The following is an 18364-nucleotide window of genomic DNA, read 5'->3' on the forward strand; positions in this document are numbered from 1 at the left end:
CTCGTGTATATATATTAAAGTATTAAAATCCTCTCAGCATTAGAGATCTAATTTTGTTTCAAGAAAAAAAAAGTATCTTCTTTGAACAAGTATTATTTTTTCCTCCCTCTGCACTTTACTAAATACCAATAAAACTTCCTTTCAAGTTTTATTAGACATATTGTTTGACAAAAGGAGATGAAAATCAATTGTGTATGCAAGTAATTTTTGTAATTAAATAGGCTCCTGTAATTTCTGATACATAAATGCTCTATCTCTAAACTTCATCCTTGATGCCAAAAACTTCAATTTTATTGCAAAATAAAACAGAGTGCAAGTAAGACGGTCCTATTCAGAAAATATACCTCCTCTAACATTTAATCTATTAGATCTACAATTGTTAATAAAGATCAGAAACCTGCCAATAAAATTGAGTGCTTTAACTAGCTATTCAAAAGCACTGCTGTATTTCAAACATCATGACTGTTTTATCATTTCTTACCGGTAGAGACAGAGGATGGGGAAAAGACTCGAACTCCCTACTGTAAGCACTTGCTTCAGGTGTGCTGACTGGCATCCTCCAAGGCACCCACATTTCTTTACTGACCTAAGAGGAGGCTCACATTCCTGTATGACACCAGGAACGGCATTCAAGAAAGATGCCAAAAATACCTAGATCAGGCAGTAAATAGTCACCTCTGGCTGAGGTGCATGACGAAAGGAGAAAAGGCAGAGAAAAGAGGAGAGAAAGTCCAAGAGGAAGAGCTGGAGTGGCGGGGTGAAGAGGCAGGAGAAGGGAAGAGGAACTAAAACCGAAATGTATAGGTTTCCTATAAGGACGGTCACTTCAGGGGTGAGAGCAGAAATGCTGCCTACAGGCACTGTGCACAACTTTCCTGCCTTACTTCCATCCGCTCGATGCCGATGGAGTTACTTCTGCTCTACACAGGACAGCACAGAGCAGAGCCCAGCTGAATCGAACACTGGCCCACCTGCATTTGTCTTAACCTGTCCCCTTCCACGTGACGCTGTAAGACTTGAGTAACCCAAAGCTGCCAGACTTTTCACCCTGGGTGCTGGCTCCAGCGTGTTATGGTCCCTCAGGAAGGCTGAACAGTGTTTAGTTGCTGCACTGGTTTCTTATTAGAAACCTTATTATTTCCTATTGGAAGCCTTCCAGCAACCGAAAGGACTAGCAGAGATCCCCGCTCCTGACGTGCCTCTTTCCCGAGTCCCGAGAATAGCACGTCTTCTCCTTTTTATTCCTCCTGGCTTTGCAAGGCTCTCACGTTTACACAAAAGAGTTTCCTGGGCTCTCAAGAGCTCATTGCAAAGACACTGTTTAACTCCTCTGAACTTCAAGTCAAAGTACCAAGCCCTTCCTCAGGACACAAATCCCGTAACAGGAGATTGCAATCCTGTATCACAGCGCTTAAGATCTGGACTGCGCTTCCAACATTAAATTTGACTTATGCATAAGAAATCGAATCATCTGACTAATGAGATTTCTGGCACAAGTGGCTTACTGTCATTCAATAAGCCATTCAATAAATTCATGAACAAAATAGATGATCATATTACTGCAATCATACAGTGCATCATAAAATCTATCATAAAAATACAACATTACTGCAGAACATATAGTGTTAAGACATGAAATAAGGTGATAGCAAATAAATAAATAAATAGAAGAATCAGTCATAATTCCCAGTTTCATCTCTACGCTTAGTTTTCTCATTTCAAAAATTTATCCTTTGAGCAAAATAATATAGTTTTTATTACATTTTAAAGCACCTTTCTGTAGTCTCGTAACAGTACATACTACTGTAAGAGTTGGATCCATTGGTGGTTGATATTTTTAGGCCCATCCTCAGCAAAGACAGGTTACAGATCTCTATCAAACAGACACTGCACAGCCACATATACCTGCCTATTATTTAAAAGAAACCCACACCCTTGACAGTGACTTTTCAGGCAATTATTGCGTGCCTGTGCTAATCCACCATTAGGCAGTGCCAAGAAATTATCAGAACAGCAGATAGCTTCAGATATTATTGTGCTCTGTCATGCTGGATGGAGACCTGGTTGCTTTGACAGGCGGCATCCCCCTGGCATTCGAGGGAAATCGGATTTGCCGGCTGACACTGTCACTTCTGTTCCCTGCCTCTGATGTCTCTGATCAGGAGGTACAGCTCACGAGCTCACAGCTTAAAAAGGTCCGTGCCTTGGTGGGCATTTCTTGAGAAAAGTCCCACAGAGAATCAGCAGGCACTTGCTCTTCCGTGCTGACTATTTCATCTCATCCTCATTTATATTTCTGGCTTATGGGGCATCAAAAGCCTAGCAGGGAAACACTAACTACAGTACCTTCTGTGGGCTGATGCCACTCAGATTCACCTGAATTAGAAGGTGATATCTAGTGCTTTACCTTGTGCTTAAGCCATAAAGGGAGTTTATTGAGCTGAAGTGCAGCCTGCTTGGCAAAGAGTGCCTGCAGCTCCAGGAAACAGCATGAAAATAAGGCCAAGATGTTCTATCTGCCGTTTGAACTGAAGGCACACCCACTTGGCTACCTGAACGCACAATCCTGTGCTACTGTTCAAGCCTGATTGCTAGTGGATGAAGCAGATATCAAAGTTTTCTTTTCATCTTTAAGAGATATGGCGCATAACTTCTCCTATTATCCTATCGCCCAGCTTCATCTCTTACTGTAGGATCGCTGGCAGAAGTGGAAAGGCCTGAGGAGATCTGGTGCTGCAGTTAGCAAAAAAAAATCCTGGATAAAAGACGCACCACAGAAGTTTTCTGAAGGCAGCTTCGTGTCCACCCGCCTTGCTGGGGAGAGCAGGGGTCACCGTAGACCCTGTTTTTGAGGATTCTGTTCTGGTTCCCTCATGTCTTACGTCTTCTGGGCAGTCAGTGCAAGCACACCAGATGCAGAGCCAGAGCTGATTAAGATAACCCGCTCTTAGCTAAGGTATGAGAACGCCCTGTGTATATCTTGAAGATACACCCGCTTTATCTGAAGATAAGAAAAGACTTTATGCTTTTACAACTATTTTTTGAAAAGTAAGCACTGCAAAGCTACAGTTATATACTAACGCAAACTTTTTTTGAGAAGTACTGATGTTCCTTCAGAAATTAGTTTTCATAACTATAACACTAAATGCACGATTATGATTTTTTTTATCAACTAAAACCACAGAGACAAGAAAATAAAAGCTTGTTATCTGGCCACTCTCAGGCTTTTGCTTTATAATTGTATCTCTTTTTGAATTGTGATATATATTAATTTAATGTTTTTCTGGCGCAGTGTTCTCATCTATAAAGCTGCACACACTTTGGTCATGTTCTTTGATGGTTAAGGATAAAGGAGAGCATATAAATTCTGAATCTACTGTTTGTACTTCAGTAGTGGTATGTCTGTACTGGCTGGCACCAATCAGGAAGACTAAGACGCCAGTAAACTATACGATACGCAGACATGCAGCAGAACATAATGATATTTACAGCTTCAAAAAACAAACACGCAGGATATGTGAAAAGATGTCAAACAAAGGCAAGGAAAGCAGAGACAGCTAGTTTTGTTGCTTCCACTTCTGTATTTATAATACGAATAACACTACCGTAAACTCAACCAGCTGAGTGATCAGCAGACAGTATACTGAAAGATTATTAACTTCGTTGATCAAGCAAGCCATAGCCGGATTTTGCAATTATTTATTTTTAACAGCTGTGTTAAGGTGAGTCATTTTATGGATGTCTGCAGATCCTACTATAAAGTAGCAAGCTCAACTCCAGTTACACCCCATTACTGTTGTGATGGCCATTGCTTCTTTCCTCCCAAAGGTAAATTATGGTAGGATTTTAAAGAGTAAAAGCCCTCTGAGGTCTCAGGCATGCTGACAGCAATTTTTAAAATGTGGACTTTAACTTTTATTGACCAGAATAGAACCTCTTTATTAGAAAATGGTTATAGACATACTTTATCAACAGACTAAAAGGAAAGGTGTAATCGCACTGGTATCAGTGGGAAGGTCTGCACTTCTTTTAGAAAGGTAAATACTAAAGTGTACTTTGACTCCTCTATCACCTGCACTGCAATACTTGCAGGTCTCCTCGGGGAAAATAACACAGCGTTATGCAAATTGTTCTGAAATAATTACAAGTGAGGTAGATACTTTACTTAGATCTGATACATGAGGAAACTTAATCCATTATTGATATCTGCTTCATCCACTAGCAATCAGGCTTGAACAGTAGCACAGGATCATGCCTTCAGGTAGCCAATGGGTGAATTCACCCCTTGAATGCTACTCGGTGACATTCAGTCCCGCTCCTTCCAAACAGGAAAATGGGCAATTCTGAACTGGCAGCTCTCCTTGGATTTTTGTCCTTTTTGTTTTGCTCCATGTCAGCAGTTCTCCACCTTCCATGTAGTTTCTATCAGACTGTATTACACAAATACTGCTGCAGTATTGCAGGTATCTGTATACCAGGCTATGCTCATTTAAAATTCTATCACAGATAGTATAACATTTTAGTTTGCAAATTCTGATACATAACAAACAAATTTAAAGTTTAAAATCACTCAAAATGTGTCCCCCATCGCTCAGAGCATCACTGGATATGTTGGAAAGCTATTAGAGATCAAAAGCTATGCTAAAAAGGCAAAAGATCAAAAAAGGCCCACGGCAATATGAATGTGAAGCGATTAAGCCTATAGTTCTTCAGGCAAGATTGTTCCCTGGCTGAAAAAAATTAGAAAAACTCAGATCTCTTGAGGAGAGAAATTCAGAAGAATAAAACCAGCACTTCAACATTATTAGGGTTTTTTGACAAACAAGAAAAGGAGAGGTACGAAACCCAAATACACTGGACTGGGCACTCAAAGAAGCATTCTGCCTGGGCAAAACTATTTTAAATCAATGGTTTGGTATTTATAGCATATTTTGACCTATAATTGCTTCAGCATGTTGTAGTACACAGTTATTGTTTGATATGATAAAGAACATTTTAACCTACTGAATGTGCAAAAAGCAAAAATGACTTTTTAATAGCACCTTTGTTTTGACTGGCAAAGATTGATTTCAATGAGAGAAAGGGTTTTAATGAAAAAATACTGCTACAAAGCATATGTGTATGCTTACTTCTTATATATATGTGAATGAGGCAGACATTAATAAAGAAATACAGCTGCCTGTAAGATCTGGGCTTTAATTTTCCTTACTCCAATTTTAAATCAGGCACGGAGGTGTGATATTTTGAGAACACATTAGCACAGCTGTGACAAAAATGCCAATACCTATAAATTAGTTAATTACATCTTTTAATATAAAATACAAGTATCAAAGATGTTGAAATAGTCTTGCAAGCCTTTGACCTGATAGAAACCTGTGGGTAAAAACACCGCAACTGATTGATTAAAAATTATTTTACCAGATTCATGCTCCCTAGGCTAGCCCTAGCCTCTGTTTGCGTTTCACTTTGGGATCCTTCCCACCTAATGGGAGGGCTACCAGGAAAAATCGTGGGGTTCATGTTTAGAGCAACTGCATAAAAGAAAGGCATTTCACAGAAGTTGCCAGGCTTTCCCAATTATAAAAGTGCTCGCAGACGTGTCCCATCAATGGCAGCCCTCTCTGCATTATAAGTTCACAGCCGTGACTGCTCTGGGACTACCCTTACACGGAGGGAGCAGGAGGGCAGGGGGAGAAGGGGACAGGGAAGTAAAATAGGGTGAAGACTCCAAAGACAAATCCGAGCAGAAAAAATACCTGAAATAATTACTTGTTGTGAGCAGATGACACAAAATTGATACTGGGTCACACAACAATAGCACCAAGAGCAAAACATGCGTCCTCTTCCAAGGCATGGCATGTGCCCTGTGTGATTAGAAAAGCTGGGACATGACCTCACTCTCTCTAATAAATCTACCAAAAGCTAAAAGTCGTGTTTCACCTGGAAACCATAGGCGTGACTGCCATGCTGGTTTTCAACTAACAGGGAGGTTTATATAACAGGGAGGTATTTAACAGAAGGTGGGTAGAAGTGAATGATAAATGCGCTCTTCAGCGTAGCAGCTGACCCAAAATGCACTTGCTGAAATTCTTGTAGGGTAGAATATTTTGGCAGGGAAAATGTTGCCTATGCAGCTTCAGCTGGGAACTGAGTCTTTCTACTTGTTACTCTCAGCTTAAAAAAGATATCCACTGTTTATCAGACACTCTACAGATAATACAGAAAACTTTTGAGTGGGATGACTACTGCCGTTATCTATTCTCTCTCCCTGAATTTAGCAGATTGCTCTAGCTTTTATGAACAAAAAAATGCAGTCTCTATCTCTCATCTGCTTAGACTGCTGCAATTAATGAGCTAACTGTTTACAGGGGCCCTACAGGAAAGGTGGGGAGAGACTTTTATCAAGGAGTTCAGTGATAAAGACATGGGGTAATGGTTTTAAACTGAAAGAGGGGAGATTTAGATTAGCTATTGGGAAGAAATTCTTTACTGTGAGGGTGGTGAGGCAGTGGAACAGGTTACCCAGGGAGGTTGTGGGTGCCCCATCCCTGGAAGTGTTCAAGGCCAGGCTGGATGGGGCTCTGAGCAGCCTGGGCTAGTGGGAGGTGTCCCTGCCCATGGCAGGACGTTGGAACTAGATGGTCTTCAAGGTCCCTTCCAATGCAAACCACAAGCACTGACACTGACACTGACAAGCACTGCCACAAGCACTATCATCCAAATTGAGCACTATAGTGTTCAAAATATATTTAAAATAGTTGGCGAATAGATCATATTGCTGTATTATATGCTGTATTATATTGCTGTATTATACTCGACCAAATGAGATCCATAGTGAATAATCATTTTTTCTGTAGTACAAAACTTCTCACTCCTGCCTGAAACAAACCAGAACAACAACCAAGCAAACAAAAAACCCAGAAGAAAATCTTTTCTGTTTTATATGATTGCAAAATGAGTCAACTGTTTTTGTTTATTTAACTAGGTCCACAACTCTAGAAGACAGCACAGGCATCAGATTTTGTACATAACTCCCTCTTTCTCACGAGAATTCAAAGTAAATCCTTTTTGACTTACTAAAGGTCTACCTACAATGAGTCCAGCAAGACTTAGTAACATGTTACGCTCATTTACATTGTAACTTAATTCTTTCCCAAGGGTCCAAGTTTTGCAACCCTTTTTCAATAAGAAGTCGAATCATGAGTAATTCATCAAAAACAACTGCCTTTTTTGAGTTTCCAAAACGATAACACACTAACCACCTAAATTTCTAGTTAAGCTTCTAAAAACAAATAAGATTTTAAAGTCTCACAACTATCACTGATTTTACGAACACAGCTTTAATTCTGCTAGTCTATTTGCATAAAATAAAAACAGTGAAAAGTATTGCATATTTATCAAATAGTGTGCAACTTTGTACATTCCATCAGAAATTCCCTAAAGTATGTCAGGGAAGTCTTTCAGTGTTTTCTGGCGTGTGCTGCAAACCGGCAATCCTTGGGTTGTCTAAACAACATGGTTCTTTAAAAAACAGGTTTGAATTCTCTCCAGGAAGAGCTGATCCTTATTTGGGTATCAATCTAAAAGACTCAGAGCTATGCATTCTCTCTAAACTATGTAGGAATGTCTGGGTGGTGGAGAGAGGAATCCAGTTAATGAAGTAAGAGAAAAACACGCTGCCAGAAAGACCCTTTGGTTCTCTGTCCTGTCCTTTCCCTGTTGCCTCACCCTGTCAATCACACCTGAGAAGACAGTATGAGCTGCTTCTTGCACACACGTACAAGCCTTAAAACTGACGGTTTTCAGACAACTCTTACGAAAAGTCATATAGCGAGAGGACACTTCATTATTGAAGTCTCCATGTTACTTTATAGTAAGAGAAGGAAGTTTCACATTAACCTGACACAGATGAGTAATCATCTTGACACCATTTCCCAGGTGAATAATCATCTCAGGAAAAACTGCTAAACATTATCAGTTGTGGTTCAGACAGCCCAGTCAGGATAAGTCAGGCTGTAGGAGCACCTCAAGCTTCAGAGAAGCCGGTAACCTGCCAATGATTAAAGATAGAAACCTCCAAAACGCACGAGAAATAAGGCTACTGGCTTGTTGGCAAATGTCTGTCCGTCATTTAGGTCAGACAGACTTTGCAGTGCTTTTTCCCCACATGGTTATATCAACATCTGAAAAAGACGCGTGTCTCCCCAGCGGACACCGTCACGCCAAACAGCCTCCTTGTATGAACACAGGTTATGTTGACAGAGGAGGGTGGTTGGCAAGCTGTATCATTTGGAGATGAGGTCTTGTTACACCAATGGTAAACCCATTTTGTTGACATGTTAGGTTTGACCTAAGGCACTCTGCTAACATCGCTCTGACAGCACACCTATCCCGCAGAAGTGCTGTAGTATAGACTGTAACGTAATGCCATCCTGTGTATGAGACAGTTCCCCTACCCTAATATAGGTTAAGAAACATGTATCACAAGCATGGATTCATCTCCTTAAAACGGTTAAAATGGTTAGCTTGGATTTAATAATATTGATCATTTTCTGTAAGAAAAACTCCATTATTAAATTGCCTGTACTTACCACGAAGGCAATGTGCGTAATTTTTATGCAGATTATGCATTTAAGAAACACGTAAGTCAGAAGATTTTCTTACGACACTTTTTCGTAGTCACTGTTTTTAGTCTAGAGTAGCATAGCCTTACCAATGATTTTCCTCTTTAGTCAGGAAAAAATCACTGTCAGCAAGCAAGTTGCTTAATGCTGTTTACAACATGTCTTCTTAAGGTCAAAATTAACATATGTAATGATCATTTTAAGGAGGGACACTGTGATGCATCAAGCATGGAAGAGGTCAAGAGTAAGTCCACTAATAATGTCATCTTATCCTCTGATATCTCCAAATATTCAAAAGAATCTAGGTGTCAACTGGCTCAGCCTCCTTCATGAATTTTTGGGATACTACATACATAATAATATTTATCGAATGGGTTCCTCCCTGAGGTGAATCAGTGCAGCTACATTCTCTGCCTTGTCCTTGTAGGAGCTGGTTTCCTACTGCATCGAGTGTTCAGGGAGCCCAGGGAAATCAGTGCCTGAACTCAGGCACTCAGGTTTGGTGCTTAAAGTTTGGTGGTATGAATATGCCCGCCTCCAACAGTCTGCTTATTTTCCCACAGAAGTTTGCCGAAATTCCCAAAGATTTTGCTTGGAGCTGTATTGGTTTAATGTGATTTGCTGAAGAACTCGTTTATTCTTTACAGGCGACTGTTTTTCATGTGTAACCTTTTCCTATTTCCTTCGAATATTCTCATGACTACACATCACCACTGCTACATAACAAAGAACCCTGTTTAATATAACTACATTTTTATAAGTGGCTTAGGAGAAGCAGGTTAGCCTGTTTACAAAGTGTTTGCCTGCTGTAAGCCTGTTTTAAATACCTTACTTAGAAATCCTTTAAACTTTTCTATGCATCTGCAGACAGAAGAGGCTGAACAACACTATGTCTTTCAGATTTAATTGCTGCTTCCTGAAGCTACCAACCCGTATCACCGTATCAAAAGTGTTATGGTTGTTGCTGTTGAGGTTGTGCTGATCAACTAAACAAACCTTTCAGCTGTCAGATGTGACAGTGAAACACACATAACATCCTCTTTATAAACGGGAAGCACCACAAGCACATCAGAGAGCCAATATACTATGCCTTCAACCTCTTTCCAAAGCAGGGTAAGAATCACACCTAGTTTTTCTCCACAGATGCATTCAGAGGAGGCATACTGCTTAAAATGGAGTTCTACAAGGCAGCATCACCAGCTAAAAGAGCTGCTGGAAAGGGACTGGAGTGACGCAGACAGCCAGCGAGGCACAAAAAAGCATGGGAACCAACGAGAAACAGCCTTTCTTCGTGGCATTTCAAGACCATGTAGCAAAACTGAACTAGTCTCAGCAACAGAGTTAAAACTGTGTTTTTGTGGTTTGCCTTACAGTGGGTTCGGTAACTCAGGAGCTGCAGTTGGGAAAGATCAGAGTATCTTGGGCAAGTCACGGTCAAGCCTCACTACACACAAAAGCAGAAAACACCAAATCTCATTCTGAAAGGGACAAAGAGGGAGAGAAATAATTAATTCTCCTCTCCCTTGAGCATACCATTATTCTAGACTGTAAACTGCAGGATAAAAGGCCTAGTGATAATTCTATTATGGCCACAAATTATATGCTTTATCTAAATAGAGGAGAGACACTGTAAAATGTCATCCTTCCCTTCCCCACTTTTCAGTCCGTTTCTATTGCACACACTTACATGCACACTTCAGCCACTGAAGTGTTTACGTATGCACTCGAGCTAAAGCCCGTCCTATCAATTTAAAGTCCGCAGAGTCAAGCAGAACCCAATTTATTTCCCAGGGCAGAAAGGAGAGTGTGACATACTTGCTAGGAATACTTCTGAAACCTTGTCACATCTGTTTAAAGAGAGGTGGCCCAGGGTCAAACAGAACAGCATATTAAGGCATCTTTTGGTTTTGGTGTTATTTTTTTTTTAACTTGACACTGGGAAGCAACAGACAGTTTGCACATCCAGCACCCTGTCACTGAGGTGTAAGCGGGGTGTACCTTAGGAAACTCCAGATACAAGTGCCCCTAAGTGGAGACAAGTACATTTGGAGACGTGTCCACATTTCTTATAAATTACTCCTTACTCAGAAATCAAGGTAAGGTACCCAACTCAACTCTATTTCCTTGTTGCCTAAACCTCTTTTTTTTTTTCCTTCTGTGCTCTCTTTAATACTTTCAGACTAATTTCTGCAAGGACAGGTGGTGTGCAAAATCACAAAACCTGTGACTCTCAAGGTACACGAGTTGCGTGTACACCAAGCTGTTATTTTCTTCTAACAACTGGCTACCATGCCAAACTGATGCATGTTCCTGCTGACACAAGAGAGAAACCTTAGGATATATCCCAAAGTTAGACAGAATTGCATCACTTGAGGGATATTCAACTGAGGTCAAAGAAAAGGTGTGCTTATTATCTACGAATTTCTCATGGACTGGTCAGCATTACAGTAAAATGGTAATTATGCTTCATTAATCCCTCCAATTAATCCCTGAGCCCTTGCAAATAAGGTTAATAACATTGGTGCATGTGATACCAAGGGACCGATCTCAGTCTGGGAAAACCTTTTCTGTTTGAATTGTTAGCAGCCAGACCATTTTTCCTGCCATAAGCGAAAAAAAAAAAGCCTCTAGTAAAACACCAACTAGATTATTATTGCCACATTTTTTTTTCCCAATAATATTTTTCATGTTTACCTTTCTTGCATCTCGTATCATCTTCCGAATAGTTTCCTTTATGGTGTAAGGCTGTGCTCGTGGTGGATGAAAAAGCAGATCAATATTCGTGCCACCAGAAATTCCAGGCATCAGGTAGGGCCAACCTAAGTCAAGGTTTGGAGCTTCCACATCTGATTCAATGGGCCAGTAGGTTCCCGAGGAAGAGGTGTCATCAATGGCATGGTTAGAGGAATAAACTGTGTTTTGGGGAAGTTTGTGAACATTGTTCAAAATATAATCAATTTCCTCATCCGCTAGGAACTCTGAGCATCTCTCTTTGGAAAGAAATTCTTTGTAGGCTTCTAAACCTCCTTCAATTAGAGCATCAATAGCTACTCGGTACCATTCCTTGTAATGAGGTTCAATATAGTTGTCTGATCTACATTCATCATGTAAGGATGACAGCAAAGAGGAAGTTTCCATTTTCATGTATATTTTGTGTAACGTCTCTTAAACTTCCATTCATGAGCTGATGAAATGTATCTGTAAAGAGAGGAAAGTAAGAAAACAATCAGAATATTTGTAATGATGTATGACATGTACACAGATATCATTCAAAATAGTTTTCTGGAAACATTGCTTCAGTTTTTCTTTTATTAAAGAGCTAGATAAAGAGCCTCTTCTACATAAGGCAAAGCTAAACGCATGTGAAATTAAGTGATTTGTTGAAGTTTTTCTAATAAAAGCTACAGCAGAGCTCATAATACCCTGAAGATCTGTACCAGTAACAGCAATACACACCCAATGCATGTTCCAATGTGCTACTGTAAGTTGTGCTTCCAAGTTGTCTTTGTAACAACCAGCAGAGTAGTGTTCAGAACACTTCGGAAATCAGTTACATTTACTATTTTTTGATGCATTAATCTTTCTCTGGAACACATAGCTTTTCTCTGGCTCCTTTGAAACCACAGTAACTCAGGTCCTTGTCCTTATCTATCTGTTCTCCCATGCTGATCTAATCCATTTGTTGCTCCCAAGCAGGACCAGCCTACCTCATTTCAGTGAGTTATGAGGAACTCCAGCAAGATTTCTCCTCCCACATCTGGGATCAAACTCTGAATCAGCAATCTGATGTCTAGTTTCCACCCTGCACATTCCTTCTGCCAAAAGGAGCGGCTGCTTTAATCTTACCTTTTTTTTTTTTTTTCCAAAACATTAATAATAAGTTGTTTACTGCTGACCATTTATAAATTCATTCTTACCATCTTTTTTTTTTCATTTAACAAGGGCTGAGAGGGTTGGTTCCTGCTGCGACAATTTGAGATGTAAGGTAGAGACAGGACAAATGGCCAATGTTTCTTCTTTCATGTCTGTGCAACCCTACAGGGCTCCAGTAACTCCACCATTTGCCTAAAAACCTAAACTGCAATAAATTTCTGCACTGGGCCACAAAAAAAAAAAAAAAGGCAGCGGGAGGAGGGTTTTCATGAGTGGCATGAGCATGGCCATGTAAAATAGAAAGGTATTTCTATGGTATTTCATGGTAGCACTGTTTCGTCTTTCATGGCTAGGGCATGAGGCTCAGAAGAAAGACAGCAGAAGTAGGACGGACATCCAACGAAGGTAGAATAGTTACAAAAGGCATATACAAAGTATAGCTTGAAAGTTAACATTGGGTTTCCCTACCAGCCTAATTAATAGCACAGCAGTATAATAGCAAGGAATAGTCATATGGAGCTCTGATTGTATTTGCTGGCATATAAACGTAACACAATTCTCTCTCCACATCAAGACCTTTCAGATATTTTTGCAAACAGTGCATTCACTTTTCACTGTCTGCTGGGAACAGTTTACATCTGCTTTAAAGGAAATGTAAATTGGCTATATTAACCTGAAGGAATAAAAATCAAAATCTCCACACGCTTACTGATACTCAAAAGTCCAATGAAATGTTCAATGAAACCAAGACTTCTGAGGAACTTGGCAAGTCTGAGGTTAAAAAAGACCAAGAAAAAAAAAATCCAGATCTGAGGCTGGCATCAGCATGTCATATGAAATAATTCCATTTGAATCCTGTCTCTCAGCCAAGTAGCAGGGCAGATCTTCCCAGATAGGACTGCTTTCGAGCCTGGGGGAAAGGAGTGTTTCTGGCTGCTTCCAGAGCAGCTCTTTGTGGTGAACTGGAAAGCAGCAAGCGAAAGGGATCCGATTGCTCTCCCCCATTGAGAATTACATGTATTCCTCTGACAGATACTCAGGGCTTCATTCTACACTGCTCTCACAAGTAGAAAAAAAAACGTTATAAAATAAGAGTAATATCATTTCACGTTTCCCAGATGAAGATGGTGTAAGGTGACAGAGAACCGACCAGGCGGTACAGGCAAGACAGACTGATTCAAAGGTCAAACTCTTACAGTATTGTAAAATTAAAACTTTTGCATCAGTGTCCCATGGAAGGCAATCATCTGGAACAGGTTTTCAAGACATTTTAGATGAAGAATGAAAAACCACCGAGAGTGCAGAATGCGGAGTTACTCAGCTGAGTCGTTCTGAAGAGTCTGAACACTAATACAGGTGGCTTTCCTGAGAATCTAACACAGCTCTTTTGTAGGGCCCTGCAGGACAAGAAACTCTCTAAACTGTGTAGTAATACAGTCAGTCTTATTATTACTCTTATTTAAGACTAAATCTGATTTTACAAAGGCAAATGAAAGACAGCTCTAAAATTCTTATTACTTCAGAATGGATATACTTCCAAAATAGGAATTTTGCCACAGATTGCATATATACAGTTGAGAAAGACATAAGTGTTTATTTCAAAAGCTTGTCTAAATCCCTTTTTCTTCTTCTCACTCTTTCCTTTGAAAATAATATCAGGGAACAGGGCTACACTTAATATGTAAAGTTGTGCAATATAAAATATTGAATGCTGCGAACAAATAAAAGGCAAAAAATTATTGCATGTGTGTGCTGGCTCACGTGCGTTTTTTTGTTTGGTTTGGTTCTTTTCATTTGCTTTTTGTAATATTGTTTGACTTTTCATTGAAAACAATGAATTAATTAATTGTGGCATAGGTCAAATGCAGTAACTTATGCTCAGACTTATGCTGAAAGCAGGATATAAATATGCCATAATCTTGGAAAGGTGAGACTTCTAGTGCAGTGTCTTCCAAACAAGAATAGTTATTTTACAGTGAACATCTTTGATGTTGATCTTTGATTTACAAGTGCTGTTTAGAAAAGAAGCTTAAAGCAGCGCACATTTATTTAAGAAAGTAACTGTAAAATCTGTCAGGATGAAAATAAATCACAGAACAGATGAGACGAAAAAAATTCTAATTCTGTTTTTTGGAATTAAGGACATCAACATGTGATAAATTCATGAGAAGAAACAAAAGAAAACTCCCAAATTAAAATGATGGCTTCAGGTATATTTGACAAAAGCTCTAGATGTCTTGACAAAAGTATTTTCCTCCTTAGAAGGTAAGGGCTATTTTGTAGGAAATGTACCTCTGAAACCAATATAATTTGTGATAGAGAGACAGGTTTAGAAAAAATTCTAAAATAAACTTTTTGGTGTCTTCTTCAACTATGTATAATGATTTCTGCATAATCAACTTGATTCTTCAAAGATTCTCCTCAGGTCAACAATTCTATTAGCAAGGTTGTGCAGAATGAGGCCCATCTCTGGAGGCTTCCAGAGCTTTATCAGACTTCATGTACACAATTACAAATTTTACCAGCACAAACAAAGCTGTTGTTCATCCCCTGAGAAATAACCTTGGCTGTTAATCCCACACCAGTGTTATCAGCCATCGCCTCTGCTTGGACACAGGGATCAATCACTTAAAACTTTTTTTATTAATGGGCTTATATTGAATATAAACTCCAAGGCGGCTGTTAAAACCGAATCTTTTCCTGAAGAACACAAATTCTGAATCCTGCACTGATGTGATTGTCTTGTCCTTCTATTAACAACGTGCTCGGTCCTTTCCAGTACCATTATCAGGAAACCAGCAAGAAGAGAGCGTTTTCTTTGAAAGAAAAGTAAATGTGCCTTTTTGCGGAAAGAGACTAGAGGGTATCCCAGCTTCCACAAAAGCAGCCAATGACAAATGCCCACTGAAGAAAATGATGCAACATTCTGCGGTGGCTCCAGGAGCACAGTCCTCCAGGCTAGAGCTAAAGACAAGTAACTTCCCTGCCTTACTAATATTCTCAGGATTTGAAAAATTTCCTATTCAGCAGCTTTGGGGAGCAGCTCTAACCTCAGGCTCGTACAGCCGGTCCTTGGCCAGGCCCTGGCCATGGTGCTCTCCTCGGGATGCCCTTATATCTTTTCCAAGGGAAATATGATTGCTTTGACAGTTTCTGCATAAAGTTTCAACCTTGCCACCTCAGTTAAAGGAAATTTAAACCACGGGAACGTCTTGTCGCAGGCCCCTCTCTCAGGGGTGGGTTTTGGGGGCATCCACCTGAGCACCTCTGACCCGCGGCTCTGCTGAGGAGCCTCCCCACTGCTTCAGGGCCTGGTGTGACCAGCCTTTAACACAATAAACAGGCGTTTTACGACAGCTGCCTTCCACCAACCTTTCTATTAAGGAACTGTATCAAGAACAAATAATAATTACCTACAATAAGCAGTGACAGGCAATTATTCCACTGTAAATCAAATTACAGTATTTTCTGTGGATGCAAAGGGCACCAAATTCAAGTGAAAAAAAAAAACACCACCGCAAGCGTTCCTGCTTCTTTCTTTTAAAAAAAAAAACAACAACCCACCCAAAAACAACAACAAAAAAACCCAAACAACCCAGAAAGTTAACTTTTCGGGCAAAAAGGAGGCGACCAGCCCTCCGCTGGCACCTCCACGTGCTCGCGGCACGCCTCAGCCTTGGGGACACCTCACGCCTGTCACCCCCCCACCCCGACCACGGCGGGACCCCCGCGGGCCGCCCCCCCCCCCCACCCCCGACCGCCCCTTCTCCCGCCGCCGCCCGGCACCGGCTCCCCCCCGGTGCCCGCCGCCGGAGCCGCCGTCGCCGCCTCCATTTCGCGATCCGCGCCCCCCCACCGTTTCAAACGCCCCGCCGCTCCGCACCCGTCGGGGGGGCAGCCCCTGCCCGCCCCGGGGGAGACCCACTTACTGCGCCGGTGCCCCGCGGTGGGGTCTGGGCTGCGGAGCTGGACCCGGCTGCCAGCGATCGCGGCGGCGAGTCAGGGCGGCGCAGGGCTCATCGCAGGTACTTCCCGTCGCTCTCAGGCGCGGTGGGTGTGGAAACCAGTTACAACATGTCAGGACGGTGTCGCACCAAACCCGCCGCCGCCGCGGGAGCGGGGCAAGGGCTTGTCTGAACTGGGGAAGCCCGGCCCTTGCGCGGAGCCAAGGGCAGCGCCTTCCCAGGGGCGCGGCGGGCACCCGGCCCGCCCCGGCCCGCCCTGCCCGCCGGGACGGACGGACGGACGGACGGACGGCAGCCGCGGGGCAGGGGACGGTCTCGGCCCCGGCCCCGGCCCCGGCCCCGGCCCCGGCCGAGCACATCGGCGGCCCCGCGGGGGATCGGGGGCGGGCGGGGGACGGACGGACCCTGGAAGCCGGGTGTGCGTGTGCGTGGGAGATAAAACTCAAAGCAAACGTTAGCTGGAAGAAAAAAAAAAAAAAAACAAAACAAAAAAAACCGTCAGCCTGGAGTCACGGTTTCCAGGTTAACTCCGGGGGAGGGAGTCACGGCAAGGGAGCAGTACCCGTTTGAGACCTTTAAGTTCGGTTGTGTGGATGAGCACCCTTTACGCCGCTCAGTTACTTTAAAACGCTCTGCTTTTGCTCGCGATGTCTCAGGTTAGAGAAACGGACCCAAAGGCAGAGCCCCTCATCCTGGCTGCGGTTCTGGCTGGGCCTTCCTCCAGCCACCATCCTCCTCCTCGCCCGCCCGACGGCTGGGCACGCCAACGTGGCAGCCCCGCGTTTCGAAACGATTTGGGAGCCCTCTCCAAAAGGCTCTTCCAAAATGCGATCGTCTTCTTGGGAGGATCTCATGCCACTGCCAACAGATCAGTGCGTCACACGTGTGCACGGCTTAAGCGCACCGAGGCTTGAGCACACCAAGTTTTCTTTGTCAGTTTAAATTAATGGCAATAGAAAACTTTTTGTAGGCTTTCTCCATATCATGCATGCCCTGTGGTGCATAACTGCAGGCAACTATTTCATGAGCCATTTAAGACAACGCAGTGTAACCCTGATAATTACGCTTCATCAGCAATAGTTCATCCAGTCTGACTTTAAGCACAATGTTTTTTTCCTACCCATTACTGCCCAATAGTAAGTGCAGGGTATATCCTATTTCTGAGGCTAAGCATGGTTCTACTGTGACTTTTATATGGTTCTCTGAGGAAAAACAAAAAGAAAAAGTAAAAATATGCAATATCTATACAACAATGTATGTATATAAATGTATAAGTCTGGTGGCCACTGGGCAGTGAATTTTTCGATACAGTTAATTCAGGTAATGGAATGCACAAGAGGAAATAGTTGTTGTCAATATACTCATGGACTACCCTTTACAATTATAGAATCACCTGGATTAAATGATTAGACTCTTCTCACACCCGAAAAAGAATTTCCTTGGTTTGCGTGATAAATAAGGGGGGAAACTGCTGTAAAAACAACCAAACTTTTAAAATGTACTTAGTACTTTCTATTTAGTTAGTACACAGCACTTTTTATTCCATGAAAATGTGTGGTCAGGAAGGAGAACGTGTTTCTGTGGAAACTTGTCCATAAAAAGGTGGGGTCATGTAAATTATTGGAAGAGCAGATCTATTTTCTAAAATTATTTTTGAAAGGGTAAGAAGGTAGATGGATGATCACAAAAGCACATTTGAGCTTCACTGAATTGGTAGGACTTCTATTACATAAAGTTTACAAGTATTACTGGGTCTTTCTTTTAGAGAAGTCAGTGGTTGAGTACTGTTGGTTGGTTGAGCATAAACAAAAAGCTGTAATGAGACCAGTAACACCTTTCTAAATAAGGAAATCTGCACAAAAAAAAGGACCTTTTTTTTTTGCTACATTAGTGTCTGTACAA

The 18364-nt window shown here is 41.7% G+C and overlaps 1 protein-coding gene across 1 annotated transcript in view; it reads right to left on the reverse strand.

Annotated features, from left to right (window-relative positions):
• FAM83B (family with sequence similarity 83 member B) overlaps positions 1-16542 on the reverse strand; it is a 52079-nt gene extending 35537 nt beyond the window's left edge. The window contains exons 1-2 of the mRNA XM_054195847.1: positions 16427-16542; positions 11319-11822 (exon numbers count right to left, since the gene is read on the reverse strand). Of these exons, the coding sequence (XP_054051822.1) occupies positions 11319-11768 (450 nt within the window). The 5' untranslated portion in view covers positions 11769-11822; positions 16427-16542. The remainder of the gene's footprint in view (positions 1-11318; positions 11823-16426) is intronic.
• Between the last annotated feature and the right edge of the window lie 1822 nt (positions 16543-18364).

The sequence above is a fragment of the Rissa tridactyla genome, chromosome 3, assembly GCF_028500815.1.
Source record: "Rissa tridactyla isolate bRisTri1 chromosome 3, bRisTri1.patW.cur.20221130, whole genome shotgun sequence".
In the NCBI taxonomy this organism is placed as follows: Eukaryota; Metazoa; Chordata; class Aves; order Charadriiformes; family Laridae; genus Rissa; species Rissa tridactyla.